The 22,661-nt window shown below is 35.1% G+C and overlaps 2 protein-coding genes and 1 long non-coding RNA gene across 5 annotated transcripts; 2 read left to right on the top strand and 1 right to left on the bottom strand.

Moving 5' to 3' along the window:
* Positions 1-699: 699 nt before the first annotated feature.
* On the bottom strand, positions 700-4,154 carry LOC124834654 (calcium-dependent protein kinase 10-like). Its single transcript, XM_047309402.2, has 7 exons — positions 3,370-4,154; positions 3,024-3,167; positions 2,753-2,905; positions 2,391-2,506; positions 2,111-2,278; positions 1,482-1,712; positions 700-1,258 (listed from the first exon to the last, which is right to left on the bottom strand). The coding sequence occupies exons 1-7, from the start codon at positions 3,998-4,000 to the stop codon at positions 1,085-1,087; spliced, it is 1,617 nt and encodes a 538-aa protein (XP_047165358.1). The 5' UTR covers positions 4,001-4,154; the 3' UTR covers positions 700-1,084.
* A 5,658-nt stretch (positions 4,155-9,812) lies between these two features.
* On the top strand, positions 9,813-19,018 carry LOC124834653 (uncharacterized). 2 transcript variants are annotated; one of them, XM_088105020.1, is made up of 16 exons: positions 9,814-10,012; positions 10,082-12,819; positions 12,911-13,039; positions 13,117-13,305; positions 13,395-13,441; positions 13,547-13,835; positions 14,061-14,163; positions 14,253-14,462; positions 15,290-15,394; positions 15,917-16,113; positions 16,218-16,433; positions 16,516-16,791; positions 16,917-17,064; positions 17,149-17,282; positions 17,659-17,745; positions 17,820-19,018. In XM_088105020.1, the coding sequence occupies exons 2-16, from the start codon at positions 10,150-10,152 to the stop codon at positions 17,904-17,906; spliced, it is 4,887 nt and encodes a 1,628-aa protein (XP_087961146.1). In that variant the 5' UTR covers positions 9,814-10,012; positions 10,082-10,149; the 3' UTR covers positions 17,907-19,018. The 2 variants fall into 2 exon arrangements, with proteins under 2 accessions (XP_047165357.2, XP_087961146.1); XM_047309401.2 differs by having other exon boundaries at positions 9,813-12,819; positions 14,256-14,462.
* Positions 19,019-20,499: 1,481 nt separating this feature from the next.
* On the top strand, positions 20,500-22,661 carry LOC148206951 (uncharacterized). Of its 2 annotated transcripts, none has more exons than XR_015786648.1 (3): positions 20,500-20,609; positions 20,730-20,819; positions 22,423-22,661. It is a non-coding gene; the product is annotated as an uncharacterized LOC148206951 (long non-coding RNA). The 2 variants fall into 2 exon arrangements; XR_015786647.1 differs by having other exon boundaries at positions 20,515-20,609; positions 20,735-20,819.

Raw genomic sequence — 22,661 nt, 5'->3', positions numbered from 1 at the left:
TTGAAAGTTAAAACTTTATATGTTACAGTTTAAAAAGAAAAGGAGAAAGTTGCAGCATTATTTAACAAATTGAGAAGTAGCAAGAATAGTTAACTTGTTGGCTTTATTTCTCCATCAGAATAAGGTTGTATCAACCACCTTAAAAAGCTGCAAACCTCAATGTCAAGAGTTTGTCAGATTAAGTTTGCCATGTATACCTGTGCAGCAAAGGAGAGAAACAGAAAACTTAAATACGGATATCAACATCAGTTTCAACGGATGTCAATATCCGTGCAGGGATGTAGACGTCCGTCTAATAATTCAACGTATATTTACATCGTTAAATATTACTCAAAGGACAAAAAATGAATGAGGAAGTGTAGGAAGCAGTATGTAGTGGTAGAGGGAGTAACTCTCTTTTTGTTAGAGACTTGCAATACCTTTTTCATAAATATTTCAAGAATTTAAGCCCAGGTTAAATTTTAGTTGAATGTTAACATATTATTTAATTGATATAAAAAAATATGACCTAGTGTCAAACTCAGATTAAAAAACTTATGTGTATTAGTTATTAATGCATCCAAAAAAAATAATCAGAGACCGAAGTGCTGTCCGTTCGTGAACATAGTGATAGGAGTAATGTATTTGAATTCATTAAAATGCATCACAGTTTTATATATATATATATATATAAATTAAACAATTAAAAAAAGAAAAAAAAAACTGGGCACAGGATATCTATGTTGTTGTAGGACAAATTTGAATTATTTTTACAGACACTTCACATTCTCGGATATTCAGAGACAAACCCCATACAAAAAAAGTTAGACAAATGACATTTACAAATGAAATTATGGAACACCAACAAAGATATACAAAGAATACGTGATGTGACATTTTTAGGACAGCACATCACAATCTATCTATCAAACAACTTTACTATGCAGCCTCCAAAGCATACCCTATCCAACTGAAAAACCCACACAACCCAAATCTCTATGCTTCAAAACGCTCCAACACAAAACTCCCTTGCTTTCAAGGAGAGATTTTTCAAGCACAGTAAGTAGAAATTAACCGAGCGTTACACAAAGAAATAATTTCTTCCTCAAACCACCACAGCTTGACCACTAATTCCGTCATGAAGCTGAAGTGACCCATCCTTCATCAAATTTATGCTCAAGCTCTTGAATCTCTCCCTTGAATACTGTCTAGATGCTTTTCTCCAATCGGTTCCAGTTTTCATCATCGCCACAAACTCTTCATAACTGATGCGACCATCCTGTGTAAAAAGAAAATTATAAATATAGGACTACAGGTTGTAACATGATTTGTTCTAAACTATGTAATAAAATCTTATAAGAGAGAAAATTAGATATGTAGGACTACAGGTTGTAACAGCCTATCTGCTTTCTTTATGTTGCATTGGCAGTGTTTGTAAGAAAAAAAAAACCTGTAAAATGGAAAATAAAACAAAACAACAGTTATGAGCAAAAATGTCAAACCTTGTCAGTGTCAACTTCACGCATGATGTCATTCAATATAGCAGTGTCATTTTCTCCCGACTCATCTACTAATGCTGTCTCTAGCTCACCAAACTCAATATAGCCACTCCCGTCTTTGTCAAAAAACATGAATGCTTTTCGGAAATGTTCATCATTCTCCATTCTTTGCAAGTGAATTGTCACGGCTACGAACTCTCCATAGTCAAGTACTCCGTTCCCATCAACATCGGCCTAAGCAATTAATAGAATAGAAAACATCCTCGAATCACAAATTTGTTATTGCAAATCTACATTACAATTCAGAACTCCAGGCTTAGGGTGTGAATAGCAATTCGATTAAAATGTAGTCTATCCTTTTAGATTGATAAAGCTCCATTCAAATGAAATATTGGTGTTATATGAATTAGTTAAGTCATTAAAAGTAAAAGGTTATGTAATGTAATAGAATTCAAAGCCAATTAAGACACTTCTACTTCTTTGTAGAACTGCATTCCATGCCAAGAAATCATGCAACAGAAAATAGTTTCAAAGAGCTGCAACAGATCACCAAATAAGCCATCGTAATGACAATCAAAGAAGTGGATTTATACTGAAAATTTGCAATATAGATAGTATACACAGAAGCCTACCACATCCATCAGCATCTTAATCTCTGGCTCAGCCAATTGTGAACCAACCTTCTGCAACCCAGCCTTCAGTTCCTCGTATGTTACTTTGCCATCTTTGTCAGTATCCATCAATGTAAACATGTCTCTGATGATTTCTACCTCTTCAACAGATAAGTGCTCTGCAATTACCTACAGCATTCATTCAAAGAAACACAAATCACCACCATCCAAACTTCCTTATACTTCCAATACATACCAAACTCGAGTTAAAAATTATGCACAGACTGAAACAGATGCTAACCCGAAGTGCTCTCTTTTTGAATCTATTCATGACAGAGAACTGCTTAAGCCTCGTCCTCACAATATCTCCTAACGGAACATTTGAAGCTTTCTTTGCATTCTGCAACCAGGGATGTTCTGCAAACATTTTTGAGGACGGTAAACATTTAGCATCACTTTCCAAGTAATTAGGCCATTTGGCCTCCTGGTCGTAGGGTTCAAATAAGCACCAATTCTTGTTTTCTTTTACGAGAGGGCAATGGAACAAAGGGCACGAGAGAGAATACTCTTATCAAACAAAAACAAAAGAACAACGTACATGGAAAATTTGAGCAGCCTAAACATTCTGATCCCATCTTGCTTCACAAACCATAAAGTACTTACCAAGCACCTGTTCAGCCGTCAAGCGCTTCTTGGGATCAGGCTCCAACATTTGGCGCACAAGGCTCTTCGCACTGTCCGAAATCTGAGGCCACGGTTCTCTCTTGAAGTCAATCACTCCCCTCAAAATCGCCAGAGCCACCCCTCGTTCGTCGTCTACACCAAATCAAACCATTTCACCAGAATTCAAACACCCCACCAATCAACCAAAACACAAAAACACAACAGCACATTAACTATCAACATTTGTCAACGAGAAAAAAACAACACACACCTGCCCAAAACGGAGGAACCCCACACAATAAAATATAAAGAATCACACCAGCACTCCACACATCCACTTCTGGCCCATAATTCCTCTTCAATACCTCTGGTGCCATGTAGTAAGGACTCCCCACAATCTCAGAAAATCTCTCCCCTGTCCAATCATTAAAAAGAAAACATCAGCACACCGAACCCGTATAAAGAAATCAACCCACACGTAAAATCAACGTTTAACCCAACTTAATTAGCAACATCGAGTTCAAATCTTAAACATGAAGCTTTTTTTAATACCCAAAGCATTCATAACGCTCCTGTCTGATTTGATCGAAACGAAACAAATCCATTCACTCGCGTACCAGGTTTGAAAAACACGGAGAGACCGAAATCAATGGCTTTAAGTACAGAATTCTCCTTCTTATTCGCAAAGAGGAAATTTTCCGGCTTAAGGTCTCGATGCATGACGCCATTGGCGTGACACATTCTGACGACCACAGCAATGGTTCTGGCCACGTGCGCGGCCGCACGCTCGCTGTAGTGGCCACGTGCGACGATCCGGTCAAAGAGTTCGCCACCGGCACAGAGCTCCATGACGAGGTGAACGTTCTCCTGGTCCTCGTAAGTGGCTTTGAGCTTGACGACGTTGGCGTGGTCCGGAAGAGTGGACATGATGGCGACCTCGCGCCGCACGTCCTCCACGTCAACGGCGGTCCTGAGCTTGCGCTTGGAGATGGACTTGCAGGCCAGCTCCTGCTTCGTCTCCCGGTCCGTGCACAGATACGTTATCCCGAACTCCCCCCGACCTAGCTCCCGACCTATCACGTACTTGTCCCCGATGAAGCTCCGCGACGTCACGTCCTTCAGCACGCGGATCGGAACTCCCGAACGGAGCCCCTCCTCCGCGTAAGGGTTGGTGGGCTTCGTTTTCTTCTTTCTCCCGCGGTTTGACTCTGCCACGTCATCTCTCACGCACGCGTTGCAGTTCCCCATATCTCCGGCTAACTGAAACGGAGAAGAAGAAGGTGGATGGTGACGATAAAGACGACGACGATGATGATGATGATGGGGTGTTGGAATAATAGTGAAGTTTTATTTCACTTGGAAGGTGTTTGACTCTGAGAACCTTATTTGACCGTGATATTGCATTTATTGGTTTTAACAAAATTAAATCATTCTCTTAGTTGTTTTAAGGATTGCTTCCACATTATGGATAAACAGTAGACGCCGCAGGTTGTCCTAATTCATTTCTTACTTTCCAAACATGGAAATCAACCTTCTTCTATTTTTAGTTCAATTAACTCTCTCAATTTTAAATACATTGAATTATATATATTTTTAATTTAGCAGAAAAATTGGTAGAGCAATTTTTGCTGGATTATTATGGATCATTCCGTGGGGCAATGACACCTGGAAAATGTTTTTTTATTATTTATATTTTAATTTATAAAGTATAAAGTGTATGATGGGACCTATTATTGCCTTTTGGCTGGTTGGGGCCTCTGCGTCACGCTTTTTAGATTTCTAGTTATACATAAATGTTGTTCTTTTTTTTTTTCAAAATTCACATGCAAATTTATTAATCAATCATTTTTATGACCAAACATTATAAAAATAAACTTACGGTTTATTTCATTTGCTGTTGATGGAATCATATAACCGTTGTATTGGTCAGCTTGAAGTTTACTTGAAAGATTCAGTGATATAAATAACATTGCAACACCTATCAAACTCACCCACTAATTCTGAGACTTGGTCCTGATCTTTTCTTTCTACCGACGTCATTGCATATTCTTTGGTGCAAACATTGAAAATCTTGCATTAATTGTCACAACAACAATCGATTCTTCAATGATATTTAAACAATACAACCTAATACTTCCAAGTGATGTTTGTTTTTGACAAGGTCAATATCTCAACGTTAATAGAAATCCAAAAGGTATGTTCTATTTACATTTTACAAAAGCTGTGACCCACTTGGAGCAAAATAATATTCCGCAAAAGTCAACCAATTATGATGCCTTGTTTTCCCCTTTTCTATAGAAAAAAGAAATAAAAAAACAAGGATATGATTAGCTTTTTCTACATCGAAAGGTTATAAAGTGTTGGCTACTGGGTAATGTGCAATTTTTTCTCCTCTGAAAAGTTATTCCTTTTAAACCTTATCAACAAATTCTTGATATTCAATTCATACACTGTAAAATCAAGTTCATTTTCTTTATATAGTTTAATCGTTTAAGTAACTTCCTTTCTTGTATTTAGAACCAATCACTTCACAACCTTGGTCCACTCCAATAAGAGGAAATACAATAAAAAAAATAGTGCGTTTGTCTTGAAAAGTTAATTAAAAAATTTAATTATAGTTTAACTATATGACAATTTTAAACTACGTTTCACTCACAACTCGATTTGTGGAAGAAAAAAAAACAGAAGGAGAAAGACCACAGAAACAAAAATAAAAGAGAATCAAAATAAAAAAGAAAATGCACTATTTTTTACGAAATCAAATAGAAAAAGTTGGGTTTCTTTATTTCATTTAAATAAGTAAAAGAAATAATAAAATTACACATCTAAGCAAAGAACAACGAGAGATAAGAAAATTTATCCTCTCATCATTTCTACGTCAAGGAATTGGACTGTGCAACTTTAATTTAATCTCTAATTTTTTAAATGTAAAAATGTATATTAAAATAGTATTATGGTGTGAGAATGTCTGAATGAGATTATGTGTTACCTAACAAATGCACGTTGAATGATAATGTGGAGAACCCATATTTTTAATGTATGAACTTCAATGTCTCGCTACTTTTCCGGTTACACCAAAAGTAGCCAAAAACCCCATGTTAAACCATCATTGTGTTGGATCAAAAAAATTACTCTACTTTATATCATTTGTTTATTTTAAATAAATACAGTTTACAAATTGAAAATTAGAAAGTTATATCATAGGCATTTATTTTAGGTTTGTGTGTATATTTTAACTTCCATATAAGTTTTTCCTAGGAAAATTTATGGTATCGACTCGTTGTACGCACGCGTACACGTGTTTATAAATTCGTAAATTTGTGTACACCTTGCATATAAGGGAAATAAGACAATAGATAAGGTTGATGGACCTAGAAAACTGATTAAGGGTTATTTCTTTCTGCACCCCACACTGTTTGTGCACTCTTATGAGCTGTTTAAAAAGACTAAACTGTTTTCTTTGTTGTGTCATCCTTTGTCGTCATTCTTGTCTTTTATGTTCTACTGTGGATGGGTTAAGGAATAAAGTGTTTTGGATGGTATAATTTGAAAATCTTTTTTCCTGCAAAATTGTTTTGAATTTTAGATTGTATAGTCTAGAGACATTTTTTACATGTGGTTTATAAAATTTATAAACTTTTTTTTAGAAAATGATTTATGGGTTGTAAAAATTATAAATAAAAAATGACTTCACATTGAACAAATTGAAAGTCAAATTTTAATGATCCGCTTATTGTCTAATAAAGCCCAACTTTCTATAAGCCATCTAAGTTTTGTATCTTCAAAAGAATCCTAACTTCTTTTCCAACTAATATGTTTATGATTCTTATTTCTTAAAACTCATTGCAAAAAGTTTAGTGCTATAAAATTTTAATAAAATCATGACATAAAATATTTATTTTGAAGAATATGTGTAAGAAGAGAAAGATATATGGATGTACGAAAGCTTTTTTTTTTTTAATCGGATAAAATGATAAATTTTGCCGTAAATAGAACTATGTTTAGAAACTTTGATGTGTTAAAACAAACTTTGTATTTGATGTTTGTTAGATACAATTCACTAAAAAATTGAATATATATTTATAGTATATTAATAGTTTTTAAGCCTAATTCAATCCATAAAACTAACTTGTAAGGTGAGGTTTGTACCTCACTTATATATTATAATTTTGTCATGTCTATAGTCAATGTGGTACTTCCAACACTAGCTCGGTTGGTTTATTTGTTTGCCATTCTAATAACAAAATAATTTATGATGTTTGAGGTTGATTTTTGATTGGAGGGTTGTGTTATATCTTTTCATTTTGATTGTTATTAAATTTCGTTTTTAAATTTTAGAAAGAGTAATTTATCTTTTGGGAGGTTTGATACTTTGACTACTACTATGTGTCTCCCTTGTTTGGTGACTTTCTTTATTTGCTTTGCTTAACATTTGAATAACTAAATAATTGATTGAAGAATCATTAGTGTGTGAAAATTCATTACTCATGTTTATTTTATTTTACTATAGGTTGGACTTTTCTCTAATTTTTCACACGCATAATCACATTCGAATGAATTGGTTATTGGCTTGAAGTGTTTTTTTTAGAGATGATGATTTGGTGAAATTGGAGAGGTTCGTGAAAATGATGAAATCAAAGAGATTTTGAATGAACCTTTGTCTAAAGGCGAAAATGTCAATGACTCAACTCTTTACAAAGACAAATGGTTTAATAGATGCTTATAATTTCTATTGTTATTTATGTTTCTTAAATATTAACTTTTGTATTTTCATAACTTTTTTATTTATTATATTTTGATAGTTTTATACAGGAAAATATCCATAAACAATTCTAACTTTGTTATATTTTTAGAGTTTTGTACGTTTTGTTATATTTTCATAGTTTTGTACGATAAAAATGTAAAAAACTTTAGAATGCATTCGTTGTTTTGGATAATTGTTTCTCAGTGATATCTCGATTTTATATATCATATACAAAAATATATGATAGATTCATTTCTATAGAATCTTGGTAAAAGTTTTTTCTTTCTTATCTTCTAAGTTCTTATAAGTAAAGTAAAGAGAAAATTTGGAATTTGATACTACACCTCCTCAAAATATCAGGGAATCCACTTTATTACATAAGTGATTCCTACTTCTTTATTTATCATGAGATAAGGAAGCAGTTTTTATTATATCGATTGAAAACCGTGTTAATTGATCCTTACGATGCTTCCTTTATCAATTAGATCTTTTATCCATAGAAAAAGAGGATATCTAGACATATCGATCTAAAAGTTAAGGTGTTTTATTACACTCCCTCTTTACTTAAAAAAACTGTTATAAACCGATAACAAAAAAAACAAATCTAAAAGTAAAGAATATATATATATATATATATATATATATATATATATATATATATATATATATAGATTTTATTAATTCATATATTACGAGGAAATAAATAAGCAACTATATTTATACAAGTATTTGAAGAGACATAAAAATCATATAAAAATTATAGAAAGTGTTGAATAATGGGTAAGGAAGGATTGATATCTTGGTTATATATATATATATAGTTGTGTAGTTATATATATAATTATATTTTTTCATTTTTAGATTTGTTGTTTTTGTTATGGGTTTATGACTCATTTTTTTAATTAACGGTAAAATAATTACTAAGAAATAATCCTCCAAAACGCATAAGATATAGCTTATAAAACTTTGAAAATATAACAAACCCTGGACATTTCTCTTTGTCAAAGTGTACAGAATTTTGAAAATATAACAAATTTCATAAAATATTTTCAACTCTATAATATAAATATCTTTAATAAAATATTTAGTAATAAGTATAGAGAAAGAAAAACTATAATTGGATATAGTTATTGGTATATCTTCTAATGCAAGAAAGAAATAGTCTTTTATGCTTTAATAAGATATTATTTTTAATGTAATAAGATATTATTTTTAATGTAATAAGATCTTATTTTATAAAAAAAAATTGATAAAAAATTACAATAAACTATGTTACTTAGTAATAATAATTTTTTTACCACATTAATCACATTTATCACAATCTTTCTATTCGAATATATTTACTTTTAATTAATTTAAATAACTTTCCACCCTCTTTATCCTTAATTTTTTCCCCTTTCTACTCCCATTCCAATTCAAATAAACTAACATGTTAATAAATAAATTGTAAGTAAAATTAGTACTAAAAATACATCAAATTATAAATTTAAATAGTAAATATAAATGTTTTTAGAAATTATTATTTAGATACAATGATTTAAAAAGTTTTTCTTTAATTTAATGATTTTATGTTATTTATTCTAACATATTTATTATCTTTAAATTTAAATTTAATTTTATTATTTTTTGACAGACATAAAATTTAAAATGTTTTACCATACATTTAAATGTATAAATTATTTATATTTTATAAATTATACCCACAGTATAAAATTAAATGTTAAATTGTTCTTCATTATCAACTTAAAACAATTAATTTTAACTACAAGGAAAAAGCTTATGCATGCTTCCACATAGAATAATAATTATTCAACCAGATAAGATAAAGCTTGTATTTTATATCATTTTCAAGAAAGTGACCCGAAATTATTACAAAATAATACGTATTACAAAACTTGTGATATATTTTACTAGGACTATAGTATTCTCAACTTTCTATTTACTCTGTTTAATTTAATATATAATTTTGTTAAAATATATGTTTATTCTTGGTCGGTCGTTGAAAGATGACGTGATAAATAATCTGACCCATGATGTAAACCCATGTCATTCCTTAAAACAACAAAATTAAATGTCAACATTCATCTTAAATAAAATTATTCTAGAAAACTAAAATAATTTATTATATGAAAACTAAAACTTTTAATTTTTCTGTTCATGTTATAATAAAAAGAAATATGTAATTAACAGAATAGAAAAAAGAAAATGAAAAGAAAAGTGGGTGAGTATTGATCTGATTGATTTATTATTTATAAATAATTCAGTAATTTCTTCACTGTATTTTTATTTGATTAATTTATCAGTATTTTCCTGCTCTGCGTCTCATCAAACCCCACCCCTCTTGTGTGGGTAGGTGCTCTCTATTCTTCTGTTCTCTTCACTGTCTTCTTCCCTTCTCAGCTTCCCAAACCCTTCTTATTCAAATTTCTCAGCACCTTCTAGATTCTTCCGCCGATCCTTCTCCATAACCGTTATCGCCGGCTACCACCCACTACCTTCCTCCGCCACTTATCTAGGTAAGGTCACTCTTTTTCTCTTTCTCTACCTCTTCGTAGTTGGTATCGCTTCTAAATTTATTCGCACAGCCACGCTCGCTTGCGGATTCTTACACGGGTGTTTATGCACGCGAATCGGATTTGTATGAACTCAATCGATGGGGCACAAAAAGCGAAACCCTGCTCCGCGCACGAAACAACCCGCGGCGGCTTCTCCGGCGGTGCAATCCGGCGTCGGCGGAGCCGCCAACGGTGCCACCTCGCCGGACGCTGATGTTAGCAATGTTTCCGATCACAAACCACATAACCCTAGCAAGATCGAATTGGCTCCGCCTCTATCCGAGGGTTCTGAGTACTCCACAATCAAGCTCGAATGCGAGCGCGCTCTCACGACGCTCCGCCGAGGGAACCACAACAAGGCAATGAAGCTGTTGCGGGAGATTTGCGCCAGAGAGGAGGGTTCGCCTCACTCAGCGTTCGTCCACCGAGTTCACAGTCTCATGTGTTTCAAAACGGCGACGGTTATCACCGACCCTAGTTCGAAGCAGCGACATTTGAAGAACGCGCTCGAGTCAGCGCGCCGCGCGGTGGAGCTTATGCCGAATTCTGTTGAGTACGCGCATTTCCGTGCCACGGTAATGTTGGAGGCGGCAACTGAAGGTAAGGATTACGAGGATGTGGTGCATGAGTGCGAGAGGGGGCTGGCCATCGAGAACCCCAGTGATCCTGCCAAGGAGACGTTGCAGGATGAGAGCGAGCAGAAAGCATCATCTACTGAGGAGCGTATTGCGCATGTGCAGAATGAGTTGAGACAGCTTATTCAGAAGTCGAATATAGCTTCCTTGTCGTCTTGGATGAAGAATTTGAGTAACGGGGAGGAGAGATTTCGATTGATTCCGATAAGGAGGACCCCAGAGGACCCGATGGAGGTGAGGCTGGTTCAAACTAGAAGGCCTAATGAAATCAAGAAGGTGACCAAGACGCCCGAAGAAAGACGGAAGGAAATTGAAGTGCGAGTGGCTGCTGCCAGGCTTTTGCAGCAGAAGTCAGAGGCACCACAATCTCCGAATGAAGGAGATAGGGATGACAGACCGTTGGATTCTTCTGGAGGATCTGGTCAGAGGATTGGTGATAGGAGAAGGCATGGAAATGTGAAAAAGAGTGGCTTTACAGCGGAAAGGATGAAATGGGTACATTCTTATTGGAATTCGGTTAGCATGGATAGGAAGAAGGACTTTCTTAGGGTTAAAATTTGTGATCTTAAGTCGCACTATGGGTCTTCGAAGGATACTTTGCCGAATGATATCTTGTCAGAGGCTTTGTCTTATGCCGAGGCCAATAAAACTTGGAAATTTTGGGCTTGCTGCAACTGTGAAGAGAAACATTCCAACCCGGATTCTCACAGGCATCATGTTGTGCAAGAGCATATGGGGAGTCTGTCGCCACAGATGCAGAGACTTCTGCCCCAAAATGTGGATAGTGAATGGATTGAGATGATTCTTAATTGTTCTTGGAAGCCCCTGGATGTCTTAGCTGCAGTTAGAATGCTTGATAATAAAGCAAGGTTCAAAAGTCCATCACTTCCTGAGGATTTGTACTTGGATCATCATACTCTGGACTATAATGTTTGTTTTAAAGAAGCAAGCAGCTCTTACATTGAGAAGGAAAGTTCAGGGGACACTCTTCGTAATTGTTTGGAAGAATGCAATAACAATTGCAAAATTATAGAAAATGATGTAAGAGAAGGTGTTGAAGACCAACTATCTGTGGTTGATCGCATTATTGATTGTTGGCCAGTATCTGATGATCCTGAGCGTGCAAAACTTCTGGGGAAAATCCATGCCATGTTTGAGACTCTTATTAGGCATAAATGTCTTGCTGCTAGTCATCTGAACAAGGTCATACAATTTACTATGGGTGAGATACAGGGTCTCGCTGCTGGTTCGCAACTTCTAAATCATGGCGTGGACCAAACACCAATGTGCATATGCTTTCTAGGACCTTCACAGCTTAAGACAATTTTCCAATTTCTGCAGGAAATATCTCACGCATGTGGGTTGGCCAGACATGCTGATAAAGGTAGTAGTCCCACAAATGATTCACTGAATATCACTCAGGGTCCCGAGATTAAAGACAAGATTGTACTCGATGGAGATGCATCACGACTCCTACTGGATGAGTGTTTACTGCAAACACAAGTCACTGCTGGTACAAATCAGGGGTCTGTCTTGGATGATGTGACCACCCCAAGGTCTCCAGATGGAATTTCATGCTATAACAATGCTTTGCTATCCTGGATATTTTCAAGTTCCCCTATTGGAGATCAAGTGACATCATGGCTGCGGATCAGAGAAGATAAAATAAATAAAGGGAAGGAAATTGTCCAGATGCTTGAGAAAGAGTTTTATCACCTACAGGGACTATGTGAGAAAAAGGGTGAGCGTTTAAGTTATGAGGAAGCACTGCAAACAGTAGAGGATCTATGTCTTGAAGAAGGTAAGAAGAGGGAAACTCTTGGGGAATTTGTTCAGCGAAGCTATGAATCTGTCTTAAGAAAAAGAAGAGAAGAGCTCATTGAGAGTGAGAATGATATGATGTATGTCAGCAATAGGTTTGAGTTGGATGCTATATCAAATGTTTTGCAAGAAGCAGAAGCAAGGAATGTTAATCAATTTGGTTACAAGGAAGCTTATGCTGGTGTGACTTCTCAATTATGTGACTTGGAATCTGGTGAAGAAGATGAATGGAGAATGAAGGACTACTTGCATCAAATGGATGGCTGCATAGAAAATGCTATTCAGAAACTGAAGGAGCATTTATCTATAGAGGTCAGTTTCTATGTTTCATATGTCTATAGAGATAACAGCAAGGATATCCTTCTTTGCTTTTATGTTCTAACGCTCCTTTTTCACCGTGTAGCTTAGCAAAATTGATGCCCGAATAATTAGGAGTGTCACAGAGATGCAGCAATTGGAATTCAAGCTTGGGCCTATTTCTGCTAATGATTATCGAGCAATATTAGTGCCTCTAGTGAAGTCGTACCTGAGGGTTTGTATTGAAACTGGTGAAGCATGTGCTCTTGTTTTACCTTTATCTTAAGTAATTGTTCCTTTTCTATATTTTAGGCACTTTTGGAAGATTTGGCCGAGAAAGATGCAAGAGAGAAGTCTGATGCTGCTAGTGAAGCATTTTTGGCTGAACTTGCTCTAGATTCCAAGAAGACTGTTAAAAGCGGAAGTGAGAACACAAAACATGTCGAGAAAACAAAAGATAGGAAGAAGAATAAAGATCACAGAAAAGCAAGAGATTTGAAGGTGTTCGTCAAGGATGTTTAATATGTTTATATATGGAGGTCATTGACTAATTGTCTTTGACAACCGACTAAACTTTTTTTCTCTTACAGGCCTCGGGTGATCATGTGCAATTCTCAGTGGGATCTACAATTCCTGAGTCAGTTTATGTTTCCTTCTTTTTTTATTTTTTATATTTTTTACTGTGCTATCCTCTAAAATCACTGTCAGTCTTAAAATTGTTTTTGATGTGTTTCTGTAATAGTTCCAATCTTGTTGCACCTGAAAGTGACTTCCTAGATCATGAGGTTGTTTCTATGAATGATGATGACCTGGAACAACTCGAAGAGGAATTTAGACGTAAAATTGAGCTAGAAGAGGAGGAAAAAAAGCTTGAAGAAACTTTGGAGTTCCAGCGAAGGATAGAAAATGAAGCCAAACAGAGGCATCTTGCAGAGCAACAAAAAAGGTCATCTGGGTTGTACTTAGAAGTGGAAGATCTTCAAGATTTTCTGACAAAGGAAGATATGGGTTCCCCAGATTCATACAAACATGTAAGAGAAACTATGCAAATAGGAATCTCTCTATTTTTAGTTTCTCCTGCTTCACTTAGGGAGACAGAAGTTGCGGTGGTCATTAATCTTGCTGTTACTTGGTTTGCACGGTTACCAGTAGGAATTATACTACTTTGCAAACAAACAAATGAAAGGAAATAATACTTTATACATGAGAATTTGTTATTAAAGGAATATACCTCTGAACTTATGCATATTTTTCAGGACCAGTTGGTACAGGATAATGGATCCCGAAGTAGTCTGGATGGTGTGCTTATGCCCACAGCAAACGGTTCCATTTATTTGCATCAGTCAAAAGTTAAACAAGGTTGGTGGTTTGGATGTCCTAAAATGTGAAGTTTATTTATTTATTTTTTCACTTTAGGTTCTTTGCATTTATTTGTTTCATTTTTGCAGCAGATTTGCCTAATGGAGTTATTCGAGAGAATGGCCTACCTGTGGCTGATCGGCGCACTGGAAAAAAACATAAACGGAGGAATTCCTCCAGACCAGTCGATGGAAAGATTGAATCTTTTTCATCAGAAAAAGAGAGTACTGAGGATACACATCCTGAGTCTCACTTAAGAGAGAAATTTAAATTTAGTAACAGTCAAGTCAATAATAATGGTTAGTTTAACTTTGCTCAAATACTCTTTTGATGTTACGCAGTGCTGCATAATTGCCAAATTGGGGTCTTATTATCATATTTGACTCAATTCTTTTCAAAAGCAGTATTCACTCAGAATGAACTGTGTTACTACTTTGTGGCACTGTATATACTTGGCTTACAAAACGTACATTGTTTAGACATTTTGATTGCAGTGGTAGAATTGTGGGTTCAATATCTTGATATAGACCTCTTGTTTTACTTTTTGCACCACGAAGTATCCTAGTCCTTTTACATGTGTAAGTCAGTTGTTGGGTGTTTGTTTACTCATCTTTTTTAACCGAGTCCATTCATCTGTCATTGTGTCATCATTCTCTTCGAAGACATTATAACTTCACTAGCAGTAATATTATCAGGTTCATTTTGTGGCTAATACTGTGGTGGGAAATTTAATAGCCAAACTTGTCTGCGAATTATATTCTCTAATGACTCTGCTTATTTGTTTATTTTTTTGATGGGCTTAGTTATAATGATTTATCTGTTATGGATTGAATGGTTGCATGGTTTGGGATTAGTTTTCAAATAATACTTATTTACATCCTTTTCCCCCAATGTACTTTCTTCTCATAATAAAAGAAGTTTCTGGTTAAAATGTAATTTGTCACTATTGCTTTCTTTCCTGGGAGGATTCTTTCAATATTAGTTGCAATGTTTGTTCATGCTGAAATCTTATTTCAGTTGGTAAGCCTAGTCGAAGGCATTTATAAGATATTTTATATAATACTAATAATAAAAAGCATCTTTGGTGTGTGAAAATTGATTTTCTGTTGCTTGGATATGGCATCAGTGTGGAAAAACAACGGATCAAATGCGAAGAGAGAGTTGCCTGTTGAAGATGCGGAGGAGGAAAGATTCCAGGCTGATCTTGAAATTGCTGTACGCCAAAGCCTGGGTATAACATTTACATTCTAGGCTTGTATAGTCCAATTGTTTTTATCTTACATACATCTAAGATGGATTCTTATACTTAACACATCTCTTTATTAGTGCGAAATCCACTTCATTGTAAATCACTCAAGAAATAAAACGAAACTGCTTGAATGGTCTTTTTTTTGGAAGGCTTACCTTTCTCCTATTCTGACCCTTTGGCCTCTCGTTTTTTGTGCTAGCCTCCACAGGATTAATTATGTGTGTGCGTGTGTGATTTACAAACTCTAAAAGTATATTACTAGGTGTCTACAGAATATATACGATACCTAAATAGGAGAGATTTCCTCTCAACATGAGAGGCCTTCCACCCCATGCATAATTTCTACTTGACCTACAAGAAAAAGTTGACATAAACTATTAACTGAATTCTGAGAATGATGCGAATGTTTCCTGCTCTAAAATGTAATTCTGGGTTTATCTTTAGGTTTATGGAACCTGGACGATTCTCTAATACTCTAACCTCAAAATATGTTCTTCTTATCAGACACGTTTCAAGCTCGGGGAAATTTGCCTTTGGCTTCCAGTTTAAGGATGTCCCAGAGAGCTTCTTCAGTGGTAGATAGTGTTGATTGCCGGCCTGGAGAAGACCCAACGGATAATTTGGATGGAGCTACTTTGCTTGGTACTGGACTGAAGAATGAAGTGGGTGAATATAATTGTTTTCTCAATGTTATTATACAGGTAGGTCTTAGTTTTCCACATAAGGATAATATCTACTGGTGTACTATTTTGTTGATTATTATTTTCCATGGCCTAAAGCAATTTTGTTTCTCTGTTGAGCTCAGTCATTGTGGCATTTAAGACGCTTTCGAGTAGAATTTCTTGGCAGATCAAGAACAGAGCATGATCATGTGGGCAATCCTTGCGTTGTCTGTGCATTGTACGAAATCTTTACTGCACTGGACATTGCATCAAAGGATTCAAGGAGAGAAGCAGTTGCACCTACATCCTTGCGGATAGCTCTAAGTAATCTGTATCCTCACAGTAGTTTCTTCCAGGAGGTAACTACATTAACATAAACAAAGAATGAAGATATATTTTTCTTTGAATGGTTTAATTAATATACGGACTGACATTTGACAGGCTCAGATGAATGATGCTTCTGAGGTACTGGCAGTGATATTTGACTGCCTTCATCGGTCATTTACGCGTGGTTCAAGTGTTTCTGATGCAGAATCAGCTGAAAGTAACTGCGTGGGATCCTGGGATTGTGCAAATGATAGTTGTATAGCACACTCACTTTTTGGAATGAACATTTTTGAACAAATGAACTGCTATCACTGTGGTCTTGAATCCAGACATATGAAATATACTTCCTTCTTTCACAATATAAATGCCAGTGCCCTACGCGATATGAAGGTAGCTTTATGAATAATTTCTTTTTACACTAGACAAATTTTGGTGTTCCTTATTTTCTGCTGTGGGAGCACGGACAAAAAATTATGCCTGTCAAGTACCTTATCTGGATCCCTTTCACTTGTTAGGAAAAGTCTTCTGCAAGTTTCTTTGATAATCTTTTGAATCTTGTGGAGATGAACCATCAGTTGGCTTGCGACCCAGAAGCTGATGGTTGTGGCAAGCTGAACCACATCCATCACTTTCTCTCAACTCCACCCCATGTTTTTATGACAGGTACCTAAGGTTGTTGCTTATGGAATGTTGACATTTTTTTATATGCTTTATAGATACTTTCACTTACATGTTTATTATTTACAGTACTAGGTTGGCAAAATACATGTGAGAGTGCTGATGATATAGCAGCAACTCTGGCTGCCCTGAGCACCACAATCAATATCAGTGCCCTTTATGGTGGTTTAAATCTTGAATGCACCCATAACTTGGTGTCAGTGGTATGTACTTTAATGATAAATACGTAAGGAATGTTTATATTTAATTTCATTTCAAGCATCTAAGATGAATTTGGCTTTATTATTAACATTTGCCCATGAAAATTCTTTTAAAAATGTTGCCTTCTCTGAAGGAACTGCTCTGGCGGTGAAGGGTTCCATTTGCATACTAATGAGCTTATTCTAATAAAATGAAGGGAAAAAAATCTAAATGAAAGCTTGAGCTAAATAATATACTTTTATCAACGGCCCCTACGTCATTCTGCTATTTTTTTTTTGATTTAGCAACATCTTTTTTGGGTGAAAAAAACAGTTATGACAATAACACTTGCCCCAATTGTCTGTCTTATGTTTGCTAATCTGTTATTTAACCTTTTAGGTTTGCTACTATGGTCAGCACTACCATTGCTTTGCTTATAGTCATGACCATGAACAATGGATTATGTATGATGATAAGACTGTCAAGGTGAGTTGAATTTAATAAACAGATGAATTTTTTTTGTCATTCTTGGTGTTTAAATTTTTTTATTAAATGACCAGGTAATTGGTGGATGGGCGGATGTTGTTACAATGTGTGAAAGAGGGCATCTACAACCTCAGGTTCTTTTCTTTGAAGCTGTAAACTAAACTTTTGGTGGAAATGATAAAAGATCATTTGCTGGACTGAAGAGTGTTGAGTTTGGCATCCTATTGGTTTCTGGTGTGGCCTTGTTTATGCAGATGCATTACATTTCTGCATAACAGTAAAGTGATTTAGGCAAATAAATTTGCAAAGTTGCAGTGATGTCACTAGTTTTGGCATACATGTCTCTGATGGGATGTATAGCATTTTAAAATTTATGATACAATTCAGTTTAGATAGAAGCAGGTTCTGGTGGGGGAGAGTGACGACAAATGCATTTAGTGTAACAGAATGACGTAGAAGAACCCAGAGAGTGGTGTTTTGATACCGAACACATTTGGTTCGTTTTGAGGATATCAGATTCATTCCTTGTATCCTACCAATAAGAAGGTTTTGGTATTTGCTAGATGAACTACAATTTGTGGAGGTTGGGCAGCAATGTATGAAAAGATCCTAGGATGTTTTATGATGGAAATAATTGCCCATTATTATCGGGAACATATAACACATGTAAGAGGGGAGTTTATTCACTAGTCGTCGAAGAAATTTCCCTCCCACCCCCTCCCTCAAAACAGAAAAAGGGATATGTATAGTTCTTATACAATTAGATTTGTCAAAATGTCAGCTTCTTGTCACTTAAGCAGTAAAAGGAGTGCCGTTTCCTGGTCTACTATTCTCCCTTTCAAGATACATTGTGTTGGAACGTGCTGCATGGCAGATTTTGTGCAACAGTAAATTGAGGAGCTTCTATACTTTGGATCCACAACACTGTACTCTATTTTTGTTTACTTCCGCTTGGGTGTGGGATGGGGATCCGTAAGTTGAGTACGATTGAAGGTGATTAACTATCGATTTCTAGTTGCAGATGTTAACTGTAGTCTTGAGTGAGGAAAAAGCTGAGAGGTTTTGGCACAATTTTGCCCCACACTTTTTCGGAATAGCGTCATGTGAGATGGATTATTATTATATACCCCATTGTTCTATATACATTAGTGCAAAGTATTGTGCGGTTTAACATCTAGAATTGTAGTCGTGTTCCTTCATTCTGTCAGATTATTTTGAACTCAGTGCAAACATTTAAGCTAAATTACAAATGTATAAAGACACTTTTTTGATATCTTTGGTGTCATTGTCGCTGACTACATAATTCAGATTGTTAATCTTGATTTCCTGACGTGATTTCGTATTAGTGTTATTAATATTGATGTGTTAAGCTTGTTAGAAGCAATTTTAAACCCTAATAAGCTCTCTATAAATACACAGTAAGGTCCATCTGCAACTTGTATCTTTTATCATTTCAGCAATATAATGCGATGCGTTTTTTGAACTCCTCTTTTAATTTTATTTCTAATTTTTCTTTTATGATATGTTTAGCTAATTGAGGAAACAATGATTTTGTAGCAATATCAGATGAAAAAAATATTCGGTCAATCTTTTATGGTCTCTTTGATAGCTTGATTCAGTGGCCAATTTTCTATATATCGTTGCCCCAAGTTTCGTTTGTGTTTTTAGGCTCTTTTTTTCCTTTTTTATTTATTTATAGCGACGATGATATTTATGCTCTCTCCTATTTTGGACTCGTGTAGTTATTTTTGTTGTGTGGAAATGGATGGTATTGGTAAGTTTGTGGTTTAGTTGGTATAACCACCAATTTTCAATAGGAACTTCAGAAAGCGATTTTCATTTTATCCGAAAGAGGAATGCCTTTGTTTAAGTAGTTCTGGAAGGTCAAACATTCACTGACAACTTCTGTTCCTTTGGGTTACACATGTTATACTTGTTGATTTGAAAGGCATGTCTTACAGATGCATATTCTCGATCGCCTCTCTCTTGAAACGTCCAAATCTTTCTAAATTTGGATTGAATATACAGTGAACGCATAAAGAATACTTTTTTTTACTTTCCTCTTTATAAGTAAAAGGAATTGTGGTGATACGATACCCTTTATAAACGTGCGAGGGGGCGCAAGTATCAATATTTTTAAGAATGGAAATAGGTGTTCATCATGAATCAACAGAACTTTGAATGTCTATTTTTTATTTAGAGGACTGAATTTTAGATATCCCAGTTTTCAACAGTAACACACATCATTTCATCCCGTTAGATACTTTCATCCCTCTCACAAGGTTATCGGGTTTCTTAAGATAATATGACTAATGATGTGGGTTCATTTTCACCCAGTTTCATCAGTGGCATGAGTATGATTTGAGTATCTTATTTTCAAATTAAAAAAATATTTTCATTTTCATTTTTATTTTTATTTCAATTTTATTTCATTTTCGTCTCCATCGAATAATAATATACAGTATTTGTCTCCTTAATGTTTTAAATATTAATTAAATATTTTTAATGAAAAAAATAACAAAAAAGTAACAAGATGTTATGTTAGAACTTTAAAAACCCTGTGTGAGTGGAAGCCAGGTGTTAGTGAAAATCAGAAAGTGAAAAACAGGTGTGGACAGCTGAGTGACCGATCGATTTTTGACGGTGGTGTAAAACTCAAACTTTCAAATTTCGTGTCACTTTTTCTGCATGCACTCTTCATCTTCAACCTTCTGAGTTTTCATTTTCTCCTTCTGTCTACAATTTTCTTCTTCTCTCTACAAAATCTTACCATTTTCTTCTTCCGATCATCATTCAGGCAGCGCCTGAGTTCTCCTGGTGGCAAAGGCTTCACTTTGCACTGATCAAGTAAATAGTTTGAATTGGTAAGTTCATTCTCTCTTTTAGAACGGTTGTTTCTGGCACATGCAAGCCAAGTTTCTAGTTGCATGAGTTTATCATTTTCCTCTACGAAATTCTGATAACAATTCTGGTCTTTTACTTAGTTCAGTTTCGTAATCGGTGAACTCTAAGTGTACAAGATTGGTAGTGGTGAGACATATCCTGCAACTGTGAGAGTTCGGCTAAGTTTAGAGGTAAGGGAAGCTTGTAATTTAATTATGATTCTTTGTTTTGAATATTGGCTTGGATGTTTGATGTTTTGTATATATATTTGGTTGAGATGAATTATAAATGTGTTATATGATTTTCTGTATGTGAGTGATGGTTATACATGGTGCAAACTGGGTAGAAATATGGTTTGATTCTAAATCTGCAGTATTATGCATAATTTTGTAATTGTCGCCGATAGTCTTTCTTGACCGTTCGGTTTTCCTTTGGGCATTCGGTATGGACTGGATTCTTCTTTTGGAGAGAATTTCAGTTAATGACCGATCGGTTTTCTATTAGTTCAATTGTGAATAATCGTTCGGTATTGTTCGGTCTAAGTATAACTTTCTATTTATACTTTGTAATCAGCTTAGTTGAGGTATTCAATAATATTTAAAGTCGTAGATATTGTAGATATCCTTTATTGAAAATAAGTGTTATGTGTTTGTATTATATATATATATATATATATATATATATATATATATATATATATATATATATTACTTCATTTTGGTATAAGCTCAGTAGTGCTCGGTCTTAAACCAGGCGCTCGATCTCAGTAGTGCTCGGTTTTGAACCAAACGCTCGGTCTCATCATAATACTCAATTATACTATTTTTGGAATAAAAGTGTTCGGTCCTAGTTTGTAGTGTTCGGTTTAAACTCTTAGGTCTCAGATAAAAGCTGTCATCATTTTCGGTTAGGTTTAATTATATGTATTCTATAGTATTCCATACATTCTTTGAGTTCTGTCTACTAAAGACCTTTCAGTCATAATTGTTGAGTAGCTGGTAAACGTTCCGTATTATCATAAGTGTTAGGCTTCTGATGAGTCTTATCTCATATGGACCGTTCGGTCTTGTTCTGTGGATAAGTGAAAGACCGCTCGGTCTCACACCAAGTGTTCGGTTATGTTAGTCTAAAATGTATTCTCTTGTTCGTTCCTACTTCTAAGACTAAGGTTATCTATTTTAGTTCTGTTCTAAGATGGGATCTGGTTTTTATTGGTTCGGTTTGACTGTATTGATGATGAAATATGATGGTATTTAAAATGTAATATGAATGAAATAGTATGGAAATGAAAGAGTATTCCAGGGAGGAATATCTCAGGATTGGTTATTGGAATGGTAGAGTATGAATGTGGTTATGCTTAGCTGACGTTTATCCTGATATTCTGTGATTACTCATTCTCAAGTAGAGAGGAGTAAGTCATGTGTGAGAATGACAGGAGGTCCTAATCCATAAGATTAACTTGGGCGGAACGGACTAACCTCAGGTGGCAGCTGTTGAGGGCATCCCAGCTATTACATCACCCAGGTGCAAAAACGTCGTAGCTACACAGAATTCATACAGTTCGGACAGTCAAAGTAAAGTGGTTGGTCATTGCATGCATTGCTGTATGATTATAGTTGGAAATGTATGATTGGTTGTTGCATGATTGACCTATTGATTTATCTCAGAATTGTGTGAATTATATGTTCTACTGAATTAATTAAATTACATAAGCTTACCCTAGTTTTCTGTCTTGTCTTGTTGTCCGTCCGGTTATTCTTCCTGTTGCAATGATCATCCTGTGGATGTGAGTAGGAGGGGACAAATGTTTGTTGGAATAAGCTTTGGAAGAAGTGGAAGTGAAAGTTGAACCATAGGACTGTTCGATCGTTAAAATTGGTTCTATTTTGTATAACCGATCGGTGTAAGCTTAGTCTTGGAACCGTTCGATCTAGACTTTTGTTTTGTAAAGTTTAAATTTTGGAGTGTTGTTGTAAGGCCGTTCGGTCATAAACGTATCTCTTCTCTTTCAGAATTGAACTATAATATTGTTA

Source organism: Vigna umbellata, chromosome 1, assembly GCF_029865625.1.
Source record: "Vigna umbellata cultivar VRB3 chromosome 1, Vumbellata_1.0, whole genome shotgun sequence".
Taxonomy (NCBI): Eukaryota; Viridiplantae; Streptophyta; class Magnoliopsida; order Fabales; family Fabaceae; genus Vigna; species Vigna umbellata.
This window is presented reverse-complemented; position numbering and strand designations above follow the sequence as displayed.